General features: G+C 39.3%; 1 protein-coding gene across 10 annotated transcripts in view; it reads left to right on the top strand.

Annotated features, from left to right (window-relative positions):
* ARHGEF9 (Cdc42 guanine nucleotide exchange factor 9) overlaps positions 1 to 14236 on the top strand; it is a 350651-nt gene extending 336415 nt beyond the window's left edge. For all 10 annotated transcript variants that reach the window (XM_037821282.1, XM_037821290.1, XM_037821283.1 and 7 more), the window contains one exon: positions 10922 to 14236. In XM_037821282.1, coding sequence (XP_037677210.1) covers positions 10922 to 11103 — 182 coding nt within the window. In that variant the 3' untranslated portion in view covers positions 11104 to 14236. The remainder of the gene's footprint in view (positions 1 to 10921) is intronic.
* The last annotated feature ends 3041 nt before the right edge of the window (positions 14237 to 17277 follow it).

The following is a 17277-nucleotide window of genomic DNA, read 5'->3' as shown; positions in this document are numbered from 1 at the left end:
CTATTTTTTTTCTTTTGTTGCTCATGCTTTTGGGTGTAAAGTCTTAAGAACCCATTGCCTAACACAAGATCCTAAAAATGGTTCCCTACATTTTCTTCTAGGAGTTTTATAGTCCTGTTACTTACATTTAGGTATTTCATCCATTTTGAGTTAATTTTTGTAGATGATGTGAGATATAGGGGTCCTCTTTCATTCTTTTGAATTTGGATATCCCATTCTCCAAGTACCATTTGTCGAAGAGACTATTCTGTCCCAATTGAGTGGACTTGGCAGCCTTGTAAAAAATTAATTGGCAATAGATGTGAGAGTCTATTTATAAACTCTCAATTCAATTTCATTGTTCTATATATCTGTCAGTGTGCCAGTACCATGCTGTTTTGACCATTGTAGCTTTGTAATAAACTTCAAAGTCAGTAAGTGTGATTCCTACAACTTCGTTTTTGTTTTTCATGATATTTTTGACTCTTTAGGGCCTCTTACCCTTCCAAATGTATTTGATAATTGGCTTTTCTGTTTATGTAAATTAAGCTTTGGAGATTTTGATTGGGATTACATTGAATCTGGAAATCATTGTGGGTAGAATTGATGTCTTAACAATATTTATTCTTCCAATCCATGAACGTGGAATCTCCTTCCATGGTTTAGGAAAATTTTGTAGTTTTCTATAGGTTTTCTATAGTATAGGTCCTTTACATCCTTGGTTAAAGTTATGCCTACATATTTGATTCTTCCAGTTGCTGTTGTAAATGGAATTTTCTTCTTGATTTCCTCCTCAGATGCCCATTATCAACATATAGAAACACTACTGATTTTTGCATGTTTCTCTTGTACCCTGCCACTTTCTTGAATTCGTTTATTAGCTCTAGTAGCATTGTTGTAGATCCTATATATAGGATCATGCCATCTGCAAATAGTGAAAGTTTTGCTTCTTCCTTTCCAATTTGGATGCCTTTTATTTCTTTTTCTTCTCTAACTGCTCTGGCTAGAATTCCCAGTACAATGTTGAATAACATTGTTGAAAGTGGCCACCCTTGTCTTGTCCTAGATATTAAAGAGAAAGCGTTCAGTCTTTTGCCATTAATTAGGGTGTTATCTGTAGATTTTTCATATATTCCCTTTATCATGTTGAGGAAGTTTCCTTCTATTCCAATTTCCCAAGTGCTTTTTTTATCAAGAAGGTATTTTGAATTTTGTCAAATGACTTTTCTGCATCAATTGAGTTGATCATGTGGTCCCTCTCTTTTGTAATGTGATGTATTACATTAATTGATTTTTCTTATGTTGAACCACCCTTGCATACCTGGGATAAAAACCCACTGGATCGTGATAGATAATTCTTTTGATGTGCCATTAGATTTGATGTGCAAGTATTTGGTTCAGGCTTTTGCATCTATCTTCATGAGAGAAGTTGGTATGTAATTTTCTTTTCTTGTAGTATCTTTATTTGACTTTGGTATTATTCGGTTAGCCTCAGAGAATGAGTTAGGTAGTGTTCCATCTTGTTCAATTTTTTTGGAACAGTTTGAGGAGGATTGGTATTAATTGTTCTTTGAATGACTGTTAGAATTCACCTGTGAAGTCAACTAGTCCTGGGATTTTCTTTGCTGGAATGTTTTGATGACTGATTCCATCTCTTTACTTGTAATTGGTCTGTTTAGGTCTTCTGTTTCTCCTAGAGTCCATGTACTTAGTTCATCAGTTTCGAGCAATTAGTCCATTTCATTGAGGTTGTCTAATTTGTTGGCAAACAGTTGTTCTTGGTACCCTCTTAAGGTCCTATTTATTTCTATGGCATAAATGTTAATGCCCCTCTATTATTTCTGATTTTATTTTATTTATTGTTTGTTTGTTAATTTATTTATTTTTATCTTTTCCCTTTTTTGTTTTCAGTCTAACTAAAGGCTTGCCAATTATATTGATCTTTTCAAAGACCAACCTTTGATTTTGTTTACACTATTTTTTTAATCTTAATTTCATTTATTTCTGCTCTAATCTTTGTACTTCTTTCCTTCTGCTTGCTTTGGGTTTAGTTTGCTGTTCTTTTTCTACTCCCTTCCAAGTATGTAGTTAGGTGATTTTAGCTCTTTATTCTTTTTTAATGTAGGCATTTAGGGCTGTAAATTTCCCTCTCAGCACTGCCTTTGCTGCATCCCATAAGTTTTGATACGTTGTATTCTCGTTTTCATTCATCTCAAGATATTTATGGCTTTCCCCTGTCACTTGTTATTTCTTCTTTGACCCACTGATTGTTTTAAAGTGTGTTATTTAACTTCCATATATTTGTGGATTTTCCAGTTCTCTGGCTGTCCCAAGACAGAGAGACCAGGATCCTTCCCTCCCACCACAAACAGACTTTTGAACCACTTGCAAGAGTGTGCTAGAACCCCACCCATCCAGGTACTGGGTCCCAAGTCTGCAGAGACTCAGAGAAGAAGACAAGCCATTTGGGAATGCCACATGAATAAGGGGCATGAGTAAGGGGAAGAAAAAAGAGAGATGTCGGGACCAGAATGTGGTACACTCACTCAATCCAGTTTTTGTTGGCTGGACACCTAAACACAAAATGACCTTATCTTGAGTGATCCACCTTTCTGCATTGACCCCATCTGGATTCTTGGAGCAGGATACCCTAACAAGGAAGAAACTGGATTTAGAAAAACCACATGGATAGAGGAAAAGGGGGTTTTAAACTGAACTGATGTAAGAGGGGAGGTTCTCAGAACAGAAAACTGCTAAGAAAATGGGGGCAATAAGGGAGGGAGAGAATTTAAACAAATCATAGGAGATGGGGAGAATATTCTGCACAAAAACTAACAGAAGAGATCAAGATTCCTGAGGAAGGAACAGAGAGGAAAGGAAGCTTTCTCCTGGAGGTGAAACAATTGCAGAAAAAAGTACAATCTCAAAAATTGTACTGCATATCCAGGGCAAGAATCAGACGAAGAAGAGCTGTAAAAATCTGATCAGTTAAACACAGGCTATTCTAAAGGTCTAGAAAAAGGTGGACTGTGCATCAAAGAAGAACCTTAACACAAAGCCAATCAACAATAAAACCCTAGGCAAGAAAAAGAAGCTGATCTTCAGAGTAAACTATCAAGATAATAGATGCCTTCACATCAGCAAAATATAAAAAAAGCAGTAATAAGAAACAGGAAGATACGTCCCAGAAAGGGGAGCAAATTAAAACTTCAGAGGAGACACAGTATTTGGAACAACTTATCAAAGAACTTCAAACAAATGTCCTAAAGCAATTCAAAGGGAAGAAGGAAAATATGGCTAAAGAGATAAATGATATTAGGAAGACATTATGTGAGAACAAAGAAGAATTTGAAAATTTAAATAGAAAAATAACAGAAATTATAGGGATGAAAGGCACAATAATGGATATTAAAAATACACTAAAGGCATACAATAGCAGATTTAAACAGGCAGAAGAAAGATTCAGCAGGCTAGAAGACAGGACAGTCAGAATCTTACAGACAGAAGAACAGAAAAAAGAATAGAAAAAATTGAACAGTGTCTCAGGAATTTGAGTGACAGCATGGAGTGCACCAACATATGCATGATGGGTGTCCAAGAAGGAGAAGTGAAGGGAAAAGTGGCAGAAAGAATATTTGTGAAAATAATGGCTGAAAATTTCCAAAATGTTATGAAAGACATAAAGATACATGTGCAAGAAGCACAGTGTACTCCAAACAGAATAAATCCCAACAGACCTACCCCAAGACGCATTCTAATCAGAAGGTGAAATGCCAAAGAGAGAATTCTGAAAGGAGCAAGTGAAAAAATGGTTCATCAATAAAAGGGATCTGCAATAAGACTGTGTCAATTTCTCATCAGAAACGAAAGAGGGAAAAAGACAGTGGTGTGATATACTTAATGTACTGAAAGTGAAAAACTCCCAGCCAAAATAGTTTATGCAGCAAAACAGTCCTTGAAAAATAAGGGAGAGTGTAAAATATTCACAGATAAACAGAAACAGAGAGAGTTTGTAAAAAAGAGACCTGCACTACAAGAATTACTAAAGGGAGTTCTGCAGGTTGACAGGAAAAGACAGGAGAGAGTGGCTTGGAGTAGGGTGAGGAAATAAATATTATTAGTAAGAGTAACTGAAAGGGTAAGAAAAGAGACAAAAAAAGTTGACATATACAAAGGAAAGAATGAATGGCTGAGGTAAGAACTACCTTTATATTAATAACATTGACTGTTAATGAACTAAGCCCCCCAATCAAAAGATGCAGATTGGCAGAATGGATTAAGAAAAGCATGATCCAACCATATGTTTTTTACAAGAGATCACCTTAGACACAAAGACACAAATGGGTTGAAAGTGAAAGGTTGGAAAAAATATATTCCATGCAAATAGTAAACAAAAAAGAGCTTGGGTAGCTCTATTAATATTGGACAAAGTAGACTTTAAATGCAAAACTGTTTAAAAAAAAAAGACGAAGAAGGGCACTATATATTAATAAAAGGGGCAATCCACCAAGAAGAAATAATAATCATAAATATTGATGCACCTAACCATGGTGTCCCAAAATACATGAGGCAAACACTGGCAAAACTAAAGAAAGAAATAGATGTCTCTACAATAATAGTTGGAGACTTCAATATGCCACTCTCATCAATAGATAGAAAATCTAGACAAAGGATCAATAAGGAAAAAGAGAACTTGAATAATATGATAAATGAACTAGATCTGATAGACATTCATCCCAGGTGCTCACAGATCATTCTCCAGGATAGCCCAAATGTTGGTTCACAAACAAGACTCAATATAACTAGAAAGATGGAAATTATACAAAGCACTTTCTCTGACTTTAATGGAACAAATCAGAAAATCAATAACAGGCAGAGGACTGGAAAATTCACAAGTATACAGAGGTTAAACAATGCAGTCTTAAACAATCAGTAGATCCAAGAAGAAATTGGAAGAGAAATCAGTAAATATCTTAAGCTGAATAAAAACTAGAATACAACATATCAAAACCTATGGGACGCAGTGAAGGCACTGCTGAGAGGGAAATTTATAGCCCTAACTGCCTCCATTAAAAAAAAAGAAAGACCTAAAATCACAGACCTAACTGCATCCCTGGAGGAAGTAGAAAATGAGCTGAAAACTAATCCCATAGCAAGCAGAAGGAAAAAAATAATAAAGATTAGAACAGAAATAGAGAATTAAAAAACAATATAGAGAAATAACAAAACCAAATGTTGGTTCTTTGAGAAGATCAATAAAGTTGACAAACACTTAGCTAGACAGGTAAAGAAACAAGGAGAGAAGATGCAAATAAATAAAATCAGAAATGAGGGGGGGACATTACTCCTGACCACACAGAAATAAAAACGCTCATAAGAGGTTACTATGAACAACTATATGCCAACAAATTAGATTACCTAGATGAAATGGACACATCTCTAGAAACATGCAAACAACCTACACTGTCTACAGGAAATAGAAGACCTCAGCAGAGTAATTACAAATTAAGAGATTGAATCAGTCATCAAAAACCTGCCAACAAAGAAAAGCCCAGGACCAGATGGCTTCACATGTGAATTCTTCTAATCATTCCAAGAAGAATTAATACCAATCCTGCTCAAACTCTTCCAAAAAATTGAAGAGAATGGAGCACTACCTGACTCATTCTATGAAGCCAACATCACCCTAATACCAAAGCCAGATAAAGATACTACAAGAAAATTACAGTTTCTCTAATGAATATAGATGCAAATGTCCTCAAGAAAATACTTGCAAATTGAATCCAACAGCACATTAAAGGACTTATCCATCATGATCATGTGGGTTTTATCCCAGGTATGCAATGGTGGTTCAACACAAGAGAATTAATTAATGTAATACACCACATCGACAAACTGAAGTGGAAAAAACCACATGACGATATCGATTGACACAGGAAAGGCATTTCACAATATCCAGCATCCTTTTTTTTTCCTTTCTTGATAGAAATACATAGAAATATAGGAATAGAGAGAAATTTCCTCAACATGACAAAGGGCATATATGAAAAACTCACAGTTAACACAATACTCAATGGTGAAAGACTGAGAGCTTTCCCTCTAAGATCAGGAACAAGACAAGGATGCCCATTGTCACCACTGTTATTCAACTTTGTGCTGGAAGTTCTATCCAGAGCAATTAGGGAAGAAAAAGAAATAAAAGGCATCTAAACTGGAAAAGAAGACATAAAACTTTCACTATTGGCAGATGACACAATCCTATATATAGAAAGTCCTGAACAATGAAAAACAAAGCAATTTGAGCTAATAAACGAGTTCAGAAATGTGGTGGGAATACAAGATCAACACGCAAAAATCACTAGTAGTGGAAAATCAAGAAAAAAATTCCATTTACAATAGCAACTAAAAGAATCAAATATCTAGGAATTAATTTAGCCAAGGATGTAAAGGACTTGTACACAGAGAACTACAAAACATCACTAATAAGAAATTAAAGAAAACCTAAATAAATGGAAGTTCATTCCACATTCATGAATTAGAAGACTAAATATCATTTAGGTGTCAATTCCACCCAAATTAATTTACAGATTCAGCGCAATCCCAATCAAAATTTTAACAGCCTACTTTGCAGAAATGGAAAAGCATATTAACAAATTTATTTGGAAGGGTAAGGGGCCCCGAATAGCCAAAAATATCTTGAAAAAGAAGAACGAAGTTGGAGGTCTCACACTTCCTGACTTTGAAGCATATTACAAACTACAGTGGTCCAAACAGCATTGTACTGGCATAGGATAGATGTAGTGACCAATGGAATTGAATTGAGAGTTCAGTAAACCTCACATCTATGGCCAATTGATTTTTTATTCAATTTTATTGAGATATATTCACATACTATACAGTCATCCAAAGTGTACAATCAATTGTTCACAGTACTATCATATATTTATGCATTCATTACCCCAATCTATTTTTTGAACATTTTCCTTGTACCAGAAAAAGTGAAAACAAGAATAAAAAATGAACGTAAAGAAGAACACCCAAAATGCCCCCCTCCCATTCTATTTTTCGTTTAGTTTTTTGTCCCCATTTTTCTAGTCATCCATCCATGCACTGGATAAAGGGAGTGTGATCCATAAGGCTTTCACAGTCACACTGTCACCTCTTGTAAGCTACATTGCTATACAATCATCTTCAAGAGTCAAGGCTACTGGGTTGCAGTTTGATAGATTCAGGTATTTACTTCTAGCTATTCCAGTGCATTAAAGCCTAAAATAGGTTATCTGTATAGTGCATAGGAATGCCCACCAGAGTGACCTCTCGACTCCATTTGCAATCTCTCAGCCACTGAAACTTTATTTTGTTTCATTTTGCATCCCCCTTTTGGTCAAGATGTTCTCAATCCCATGATGTCAGGTCCAGATTCATCCCCGGGAGTCATATCCTGCATTGCCAGGGAGATTTACACCCCTGGGAGTCAGATCCCACATAGGGGGGATGGCAGTGAGTTCATCCACTGAGTTGGCTTAGCTAGAGAGAGAGGGTATGGCCAATTGATTTTTGACGGGGGTGTCAAGTCAACTTGACTGGGACAGAACAATCTCTTCAACAAACGGTGTTGGGACAACTGGAAATCCATAGGAAAAGAATGAAAGAGGGGCCCTATATATCTCACACCATATACAAAATTAACTAAAAAATGGATGAAAGACCTAAATATATGAACCAGGACCAAAAAACTAGAATAAAACATAGGGAAGCATCTTAAAGATCTTGTTTTAGGGAATGGTTTTTTAGACTTTACACCCAAAGCACAAGCCGTGAAAGAAAAAAAAAAAATAGATAAATGGGACATCATCAAAATTAAATCTTTTGTGCATCAAAGGACTTTGTCTCAAAAGTAAAAGGAAGCATATTCAATGGGAGAAAATATTTGGAAACCACATATCCAATAAGGATTTGATATGCAGAATATATAAAGAAATCTTAAAATTCAATAATAAAAAGAGAAACAACCAAATCAAAAAATTGGCAAAAGACTTGAATAGACGTTTCTCCAAAGAGGAAATATACATGGGTACAAAGCACATGAAAAATGTTCAACATCATTAGAAATTAGGGAAATGCAGATCAAAACCACAATGAGATAACATTTCACACCCTCTGGAATAGCCACTATTAAATAACCAGAAAACTACAGGTGTTGGCGAGGTTGTAGAGAAATAGGAACACTCATTCCTTGCTGATGGGGTTGTAAAATGGTGCAGCTACTGTGGAAGACAGTTTGGTAGTTCCTCAGGAAGCTAAGTATGGAATTAGCATATGATACGGCTATCCTGATACTAGGTATGGACCCAGAAGAACTGAAAACAGAGTCTTGAACAGATATTTGCACGCCGATGTTCATTGAGGCAGTATTCACAATTGTCCAAAGATGGAAACAACCCAGGTATCTGTCAACTGATGCATATGTAAACAGAATGTGGTATATACACACAATGGAATATTAAAAGGAATGAAGTTCTGATGCATGTGATAACATGAATGAACCTTGAGGACATTAGGTTGAGTGAAGCCAGACACAAAAGGACAAATATTGTATCATCTCACTGATTTGAACTAATTATAATAAGAAAACTCAGAGAATTGGAATCTAAGATATAGGTTACCAGGAGACAGAGTTAGAGAATGGGAAATTGATGGTTAACTTATACAGAACTTCTGTCTAGGTTGATGGTAAAAGTCTGAAAATGGATGGTGGTGATGATAGCACATTATTGTGAGTGTAATCAACAGCACTGAATTATAGAGGTACATATGGTTACAAGGGAAACTTTAGGATGTATATATTACTAGAATCAAAATTTAAAAATTGGACTGTACAACACAGTGATCCCCATTGTAGTCAATGGACTATGGTTAATATAAGAATGTTCTTTCATGAATTATAACAAATGTAGGATGCTAATACAAGGTGTTAATAGGGCGATACATGGGAAAAATACACCTCCTGTAAATTATGGGCTCTATATAATAGTATGATTTTAATAATCTTTCATCTTTTGTAACAAAGTTAACTACTGTTAAAAAATAGTACAGTTATAAAAAAGTACTGTCATCTGTTGTAACAAATGTTCCACTGGAATGCAAAGTGTTTGTGATGGGTGGTGTATGGGAATTCTGTGTTTTATTCATGATTATTTTCATGAATATGTAAACAAATATTCATGGTGGCTTTATTTGTAATGGCCAAAACTGGAAACCACCCAGACATCCTTCCAAAGATGAGCGATTAAACAAACTGTGGTACTTCCATGGTACTTCCATACCATGGAATATTACTTATCAATATAAAAGGAATGAACTATTGACACACATAACAACTTGGGTAAATCTCCAGGAAATTATGCTGAGTGAAAAAAGTCAGTCCCAAAAGATTACATACTGTATGATTCCATTTATGTAACATTCTTGAAATGATGTAATTTTAAAATTGGAGAACAGAGTAGTGGTTGCCAGGGGCTATGGAAGAGATAGGGAAGGATAGTAATGAGTGTAATTATAAAAGAGGGATCCTTGTGGTGATGGAAATGTTACATGTCCTGACTGTATAAATGTCAGTATCCTAAATGTGATATTTTACTATAGATTTGCAAGATGTTATCATTGGGGAAACTGGGTAAAGGTTACATGTGATCCCTCTGTGTTATTTTTTATGACTGCATGAGATCTATAATTATCTCAAAATAAAAATTTTAATTAAAAAATTAAATGAGAACTCCCAAAACTTTCTCCCTAATACTTCCATATCTTCTGTTGGCATGTTACCATCATGTTTCTGACACTTCCCACCTTTCAAAACTGGCTCTTAGAAAAGAACCTGATTTTTCCAACCAAGTGTCAAAAGCTGATGATGGTTTAATATGATACTGCTTCCAGGGTAATGGGATCAAGTCACCATATAAAGGCAGACAAAGAACCTGTAATAGAATTTCAGAGACTGGCCACCAGATGAGGAAGGTGTTTGGAAGCACCAGAGATGCCTTCCTGGCATGTCTGAAATCATATGCTGTATGCCTCAGCCTATTCCCCTCTGAGAAAAGATTAGGGATACACTTTGACTTTAGGCCCCCAGTTTCTAGGATCCTTCACAATTGTGGATTTTGCTTTCCTGTTTGCAAACCCACCTATGAATGTTGAGGACTTTAATTTTACTATCATTGAAGCTGTTCCTTTTGAAAGGTATCAAATAAATTCTAAGTCGTCCTCAGTTTCCCTGAATCTTATCTTCTGGTGGTGAATTTGCTTTCTCCCTCACTACTTAGTGTCACATCCCTGTGAAATGTGGGATTCATTGCATTTAACCAGGGGCAGAACACTGAATCACTTGTACCTTAGGCTTTTAGAAAACCATTATCCCCCAGGGATCTGCCCTGAAGTCAGTGTTTCTTAATCAGGTTCTTTTGACACTTCCAGGGGGAGGGGGAGGGAGAAAACCAATATCCTCTGGAGTTAAAAGGAGGTTTGTTGGATTCTTTGCTGGGAACAAGCCCTGCATAAGGGATTGGAAAGAGCTTTAGACTGAGAAGGCAGATAATGTAGGTTTTAGTCCTTTTTTTGTCATTAACCTATAATGTGACCTTGGGTATGGCATTTCTCTCCAGTTTTTAGTGTCTGCATCTATAAAATGGCTGATGGCAACACCTAAAGTTTCTTAGTGATACCTGACTACAGGTGAAAGTATATGGTTTTGCAGTAATGGCCACACCATTCCAAAATCTGTTAAGGAGAGAAATTCTCCCCTTGGATGATTTGTAAAAATCCCAGTTCACATTCTCTATAATAAACTCCTTGAGTTATCTGCCCAGAGTGGTCATTGAGCAATTTGAGAAGTGTCTTGCTGCCTAACTTACCTCCTTTCCCTTTGGTCTCCCATCTGCTCTAGGTGTCAACTCTGCCCGTTCAGTACCTCCTTCCTACCCACCACCGCAGGATCCGTTAAACCAGGGCCAGTACCTGGTCCCCGATGGCATCACTCAGTCACAGGTCTTTGAGTTCGCCGAACCCAAACGCAGCCAGTCACCATTCTGGCAAAACTTCAGCAGGTTAACCCCCTTCAAAAAATAACACCTAGAGGGAAGCAGATAATTTTAAAATAAGGTAAATAAAATTATATTTATAGATGGACCTTTTTTCGGAGAAGCACTGTTGAAATATATATATATCCACATATGTATATATGGATATACACACACAGACTCTTGAGTGTGTATGTATATGTATATATACACACACATACACATATACCTGCACACACATACGTATACATATACATATAGAAGGACCAAAAACATTTTCTCTTATTTTGGGGAAATAAAATCTGTAGTTGGTAGGAAGAGGCACCAATGACTTCCAAACATGTGATCCCTTTATAAGTTTTTAGTTCTTACCCCGTACCCCTCCCCTTTTCTTTCAGAAATTGGCATTTCTATTTGTTCCTTTTCTTGTTGAAATAATCTCTTTGTTCCCCTGTGAGTGACTCATTGACTTGTCATTATTATCATAGATGTGTTTGTATTAGTTTTTTTCTTTCCTGATGATACTGATGCTGATGACTTTTGCATTTAATTCGATGTAGTGGAATTGGGGGGGGGTGGGATTTCTTTTTTTCCTTCTTTCACTTTTCACCAGGAAAGGGGGTATCCCCTTTCTCCTCTTCCTCTGCTGACCATCTGCAAATGTTCCTGCAACCCTGCAGTTGCCCTAAACAGCCTTCTCCCAGCATCCTCTGTCCTCAATTGTGCCAGTATGGACATGCTCTGTTGTGCCCTGTGATATAACTGCTTGGTATTTCTATTGCTTTCACTGCATTTTTAGTGTTGTGGAGAGATCAAAGCCAAACAAAAGTTAAGTGTCAGATGGTAATAATGCTGGAAAGGACTTCTGTTCAGGGAACATTCTGTATTTGAGCTGTTTCTTTTCCTAGCACTGGTTGTTCCCATATTGCAGCACTACTGGGTCATCACAGATTTGTATCTGAGTGTTAGTTTAGGCCAATTATTCTCTTCTTCAAGCCATGGGGCTCCTTCTAGTCTTGTTCCTCCCCTAGCCCAGAAGCATATCTGAACTAGAAGCAAAGAGGCTAAGACTTTGCTTCCTAAGGGAGAGATTTACCTGGACCCAAGCACCAAGTGAGTTTAAGGCTGGATTGCCCATGGTAAGCCGTTCAGGGGCCTGGTCATTCCTGCTCCCATTTGCAATCTTTTAGGCAGCATTGAAAGAAGTCTAGGGAGGAATCAAGACAGAGCCCCGACCTGACTGAGATCATCAACTGCCTCCAAATTATTGACCTGGACAGGATCCAAAGGTGACAGTTGCCTCTTATAGGAAAGAACAGGGATGGATATGGAAGGAGACATCCTTGGCCCAAAGTACATACCCACAGTTCCTACCACCCCAGTTGTGTGATACTTCCCCCATTGTTCGAGATTGCATGGACAATCTTCCTTGCCTCCTTCCTTCTCTTATCCCTGTCATCCTCCTTTCTCCTGCTTTCCTGGCACAAGAGGATTGCTGGTGTTGGCATAGTTAAAGCACTTCTGTCACATGAAGAAGGACATGTTTCCAATATCCTCTCATCCCAGGACATTTGAAGCAAGTAAATGAGAGGCCAAGGAGTATTTTTCCTGCAGAAAAGGGATCTGAGGCAGAAATGATCCCTCAGGCTTATTTTTGGCAGACTTTCCACTTGGGCAAAACTAGCCTCTCCCACAAAGGGGCAGGCTCCTCATGGGGGTAAGGGTACTTGTTTCTCCTCCCCACATGGCCTTTTGGGTGGATAGATCTTGAGCAGCAAGGATAATGAGGGTAATGGGAGTGAGGATGGTCCCTGTTGTGAAGAGCCATTCTAGTAAGGAATCTGGAGATGGTGGGTCTGAATTGTACCCTGTGGGAGAATATTTCATCATGAAAGGACCCCAGCTTACCAAGCAGCAGCCATGGCTGCTTGGGGGCACCTCTTAGCATAGCTGGCTTTATTACTGCTCTATGCTTTCTGAACTTGACTAGGCCCTTCCATGCCTGGGAATCTTTCCTCTGTAGGAATTAAATTACAAGCTGTTTAACCTTCTGGTCAACAACATCCAAGTCAGACTGTGGAATAAGCCAAGGATAAGCCTGAGCTGGGCAGAGGGCCAGGGCTTGGGCCTGGCCACCAATGCTCGACACAAGACCCAGATACTTAAGCCCTCTTGGCAAGGGATCACACATTCAGTACTCAGGCTAAAACGTCCTGCCTGGCAAGCAGAGTGCTTCTGAGTAATTGTGTGGGCCTCTCTTGATTACACGTCTTTCTCTTTTCTACTCCTCCCCATTAGGCTTGGCTTTGACGTGTTTCTTTGGAAGCTAGTGGCATACCAGGAGGGGATGCTTAAACAAGTCCCTGGGCCCGCAAGGCCAAATGTCTCTTGATCACGCTTCCTTCCACCTCTGGGTCTGTGCCCAGGGCTCTAGGATCAGGGATATCACCTCCCACTCAAACTCACCCCTCCTCCACTCAGCCCTCTGGCCTCACCAGATGCCAGTAATGCGTCAAAACAAGAAATTGGTTTTCCATTGGTTGGAGTCTTCTCCCAGCTTATGGCAGAAAAGGACACCAGTGAGCAACAGCCCTGAGGAGAGCCTGTTTACCTGGGCTCAGGGTTCCAACCTATCCTGTGTCCCCATGGCAGGGCCATCCCCAAGAACTCTGTAATTCTACTTTTTCTCCGCATGGCCCTGAGCTTACCTTTCCTCTACTCAATGAGGCCTGGATGTGCTCTTCAAAAGGCTTTGCTAGTATGTTCTGTGGACCCTGCTGTGGGATGGTCCTAACACAGAAACTCAACCCCTTTCTCTCTTCCCCTTCTTTCTATGTGTATATTTCTAGTGAATCTATAAGGATAGCAACAAGAGGGTTCTAACAATTCTAGTGTGAAGCCAAATAATTGATCTTTCATTGCTTTGGGTCTGGGCTGGACTGGGCTTGGGTAGATGGTTGGGCAACAGTGATTTTTATTACCCCTACTGCTCTGCATTTGCTGGTTTATTCTTTGATTTCTTCTATCTGATTGTTTGACTCTGTCAAACAAGTGTTAAGTTGTGTGTTTAAAAAATGTTTAACAACAACAAAACAAAAAACAAGAGATGTTGTAATGACACAAAGCCTTATGAAAATATTTATGGAGTTCAATAAAATAAATAAAAAGATACCTCCAGCTTACCTCTAATGCCATTGTGTGTGTGTGTGTGCGCGCGCGCATGCACGCATATGTGTGCACACTTGTATATGTTGCCAGTAAAGGGAATTTACCTGACGTGGGGAGAAGATGCCTCAGAGCTGGGAAGGCAGCTTATCCAACCTAGTCTTGGCCCAACAGCCCTGCTGTCTCATTGCTATGGACGTGGAAAGGACATGGAAAGTCACTTTCTGTGTCCTTTCTAGAAGAGTGGCCACATAACTAAGTTTGATTCAGTAACTAGGGTAGTTGAAGTGTCTTTATGGATGGGACTGTCCTTCGTGTCATCTGCCCTTTGGCAAGATTCAAAGGTCCATTCCTGACCTGGCTCCTTTTCTTTGCAGATGCAGGCCCAATACCTGCCCTTGGGCACTAAAGGGACCTTTAAAACCTGCCATTTGGGTCCAGTCAGAGGCTATATCATTTAGCAGTACCCACTCCCCTGTTCCTTCCTGGTGCCTCTGGTCCTGACTCGTTTCTTATCCATTACCAAGAGTGAGTGGAATGATCTTACTGTTTCTTCCATTGGGTTATCCTCTAGGCCCCCAGGAGATTGAGTTCTGCAGTCTGCCAGAGACCCACTAGTGTACCTATTCTGGTGCTGCTTTATCTGCCTTTCTCCAGAGCAACTAAAAAATGGCCCCAATAAAGTAGTTATTTACTAAAAAGGGTTAATTTAACTGTTCCAAACTTCAGAGTTGGGAAGGGAGTTGGTGTTGTGCCTCTGGGCTAGAGTGTGAGCCCTTTCTGTCTAGGCATTGGGAATGAACCCTCCTTCAAGCCTTTGGAGAATTTGATTATTAAACAAACTCTCCTTCACTTTCTCTAACCCTTCCTCCTCTTCCATTTCTTGGATCTCTGCTCATTTAACTCCTTCCTCTGTTGCCTCCACCCTTTCCCTTTTCCATGGGGTCTGCCTTCTTTCCCCACCAAAATCATCAGGGCTTAGCTCCTTCTAGTCCCTTCTGCTTCTTGCCAATTCCCAGCCTCCCCAGTTTCCAGAGGTGAATGTCAATTACCTCAGACAGCACTAGAGGACAGCACCTGGTCTCAGTGTTCCCTGAATACCTTACCAGGGTGTCCAGTTGGGGATGAAGAGACAAATGGTGGGGGTCTTACACTCTGGGATGCAGCTGATTCTCTCCTATGGTACCTAAAATCAAATATGTCTTATCACCAGAATTAATTTGTTTCTGAAAACCCCATCTGGTCCACTTAATAAATTCATATTCTTTATTACCATAACTTTAACTCTACTACTTACAAACTTATTTGCTAAGAGTATTTACCCCCTTTTTACCTGTCTTTTTACAAAGTACCCTATATTCACTGATGAGAGTGCACTTGCAATTTGACTTCTCTAATTACTAGTTTCTCCTCCCTGACTGGGGGCAAGAAGGGTAGTGAATTGCAGTATTATTTTCAGGAAGGCTTCAAAGAGTGGGGCCAATCAGGGGAAAGCTACAGAGCCTTAGCCCATCCCAAGGCCATTGTTTTGCAGATGATGGCTTCTCATTCTCCCTTCCTCAGGGTCTTCTGTGAGGCTCAGGGGTGATGAGAGATGTCCCTATGGTGTGCCCCAGATGGCCAGAACTAGAAAGGAGAAAGGAGACTCATCCTATCTTCCAGGGAAGGACGTTTTATCCTGAGAAGGCTCTCAATAAGTCTGATGGCAAAGGCTGATGGCTTGTTTAAATACAGCAATTCCTGGTATTTGTGATGACCTTACCTATGTGGTCTCATTTAATCCTTATAACAACTGTTCTTTAAACATATTTCATGCAGGAGAATCCAGGGGCTCATTTACAGTGACTTGTCAGTGTTACCCAACTTGTGAGTATTCTTCACCTATTACCCAACCCCATTCAAACTGACCTCAGAGCTTCTGGTTCTCAGAGTGTGACTGGGGATGGGAGGGAAGCAAGGGCATAGAATTAGCTGATACTAACATGTGAATGACTCACTCCTGCATCCTCCTTGGTAACCCTAACCTCTTAAGTTTCTAACCTAGGCTCCACAACAAGCAACTGCAGCCACAGGTCCTTTTGTCTTTACTACCAAGAGCAAGTGGGAGTAGGACCAAGGTCTCTGATGTGGGCTTTGGCTTATTTCAGTGTTTTAATCATTAGGGCCACCACTGTGCTACTTGTCCCACTTGCCTTTTAGACCCTTTGGGATTCCCTTATTCATGTCAACCTGCTCAACCCTGGCTCCATGGGTCAAAATGGAAATCAAGATATAAGGCTGATGAGACAGACATTCTCAGTTGCCTAGGACTTTAACTGTCAGGTACAAGGTAACATTAGACTTCCCAGCATCCCCCAAGACCCACCAGCTGTAGGACAACAGTTCAGCCTGGACCAAACATAATTGGTAGTGTGTTGTGTGTGTGTGTGTGTGTGTTTGGAGGTAAGATCTATGTCCTAGAAGCACACTATTTTGGTTCCATCTCCCTCATTTTTATCTTGGCTGTGATCTTCTACAGTGGGCCATGAGAGTCAGATGGACAATGTTTTCCCATCTAGTTGTGGAGAACAGGAGGAGGGATGGTGCATGGGCACAGAATGACCCTATGTTCTCTGGAAGCCCCTATTACTTCTACTCAGTTCATGAGGCCTCCACTAATAGGCCACTTAAAGCAACTTCCTGAGCCAGGCTATGCCCACTTCATACCAGACATACCCACATACCCTTTCCACAGCCCTGCTACCAGCCAGTGTAATTCAATTCAATCCACATATTCTTAGTACCCACTCTGGGTCAAGCCTTGTGGTAGGATACACTAGGGATACCAAGATGACTAAAATACCATCTCTACTCACAAGCCACTCACAGTTTAGTAAGGAGACATATAAGCATGGGCCATAACAGCGACTAATGAAAGCTGGAGGAATTCAGAGAAGGTGGTGATTAATTCTGACTGAGGAAGATCTCTGTATCATCCAGGATAAGTTTGATTGTGCTGTGATAGCAATTGTTCCCCAAATCTCAATAGTTTAACAAAACAAGAGTTTATTTCTTGCTC

Source organism: Choloepus didactylus, chromosome X, assembly GCF_015220235.1.
Source record: "Choloepus didactylus isolate mChoDid1 chromosome X, mChoDid1.pri, whole genome shotgun sequence".
Classification (NCBI taxonomy): Eukaryota; Metazoa; Chordata; class Mammalia; order Pilosa; family Megalonychidae; genus Choloepus; species Choloepus didactylus.
This window is presented reverse-complemented; position numbering and strand designations above follow the sequence as displayed.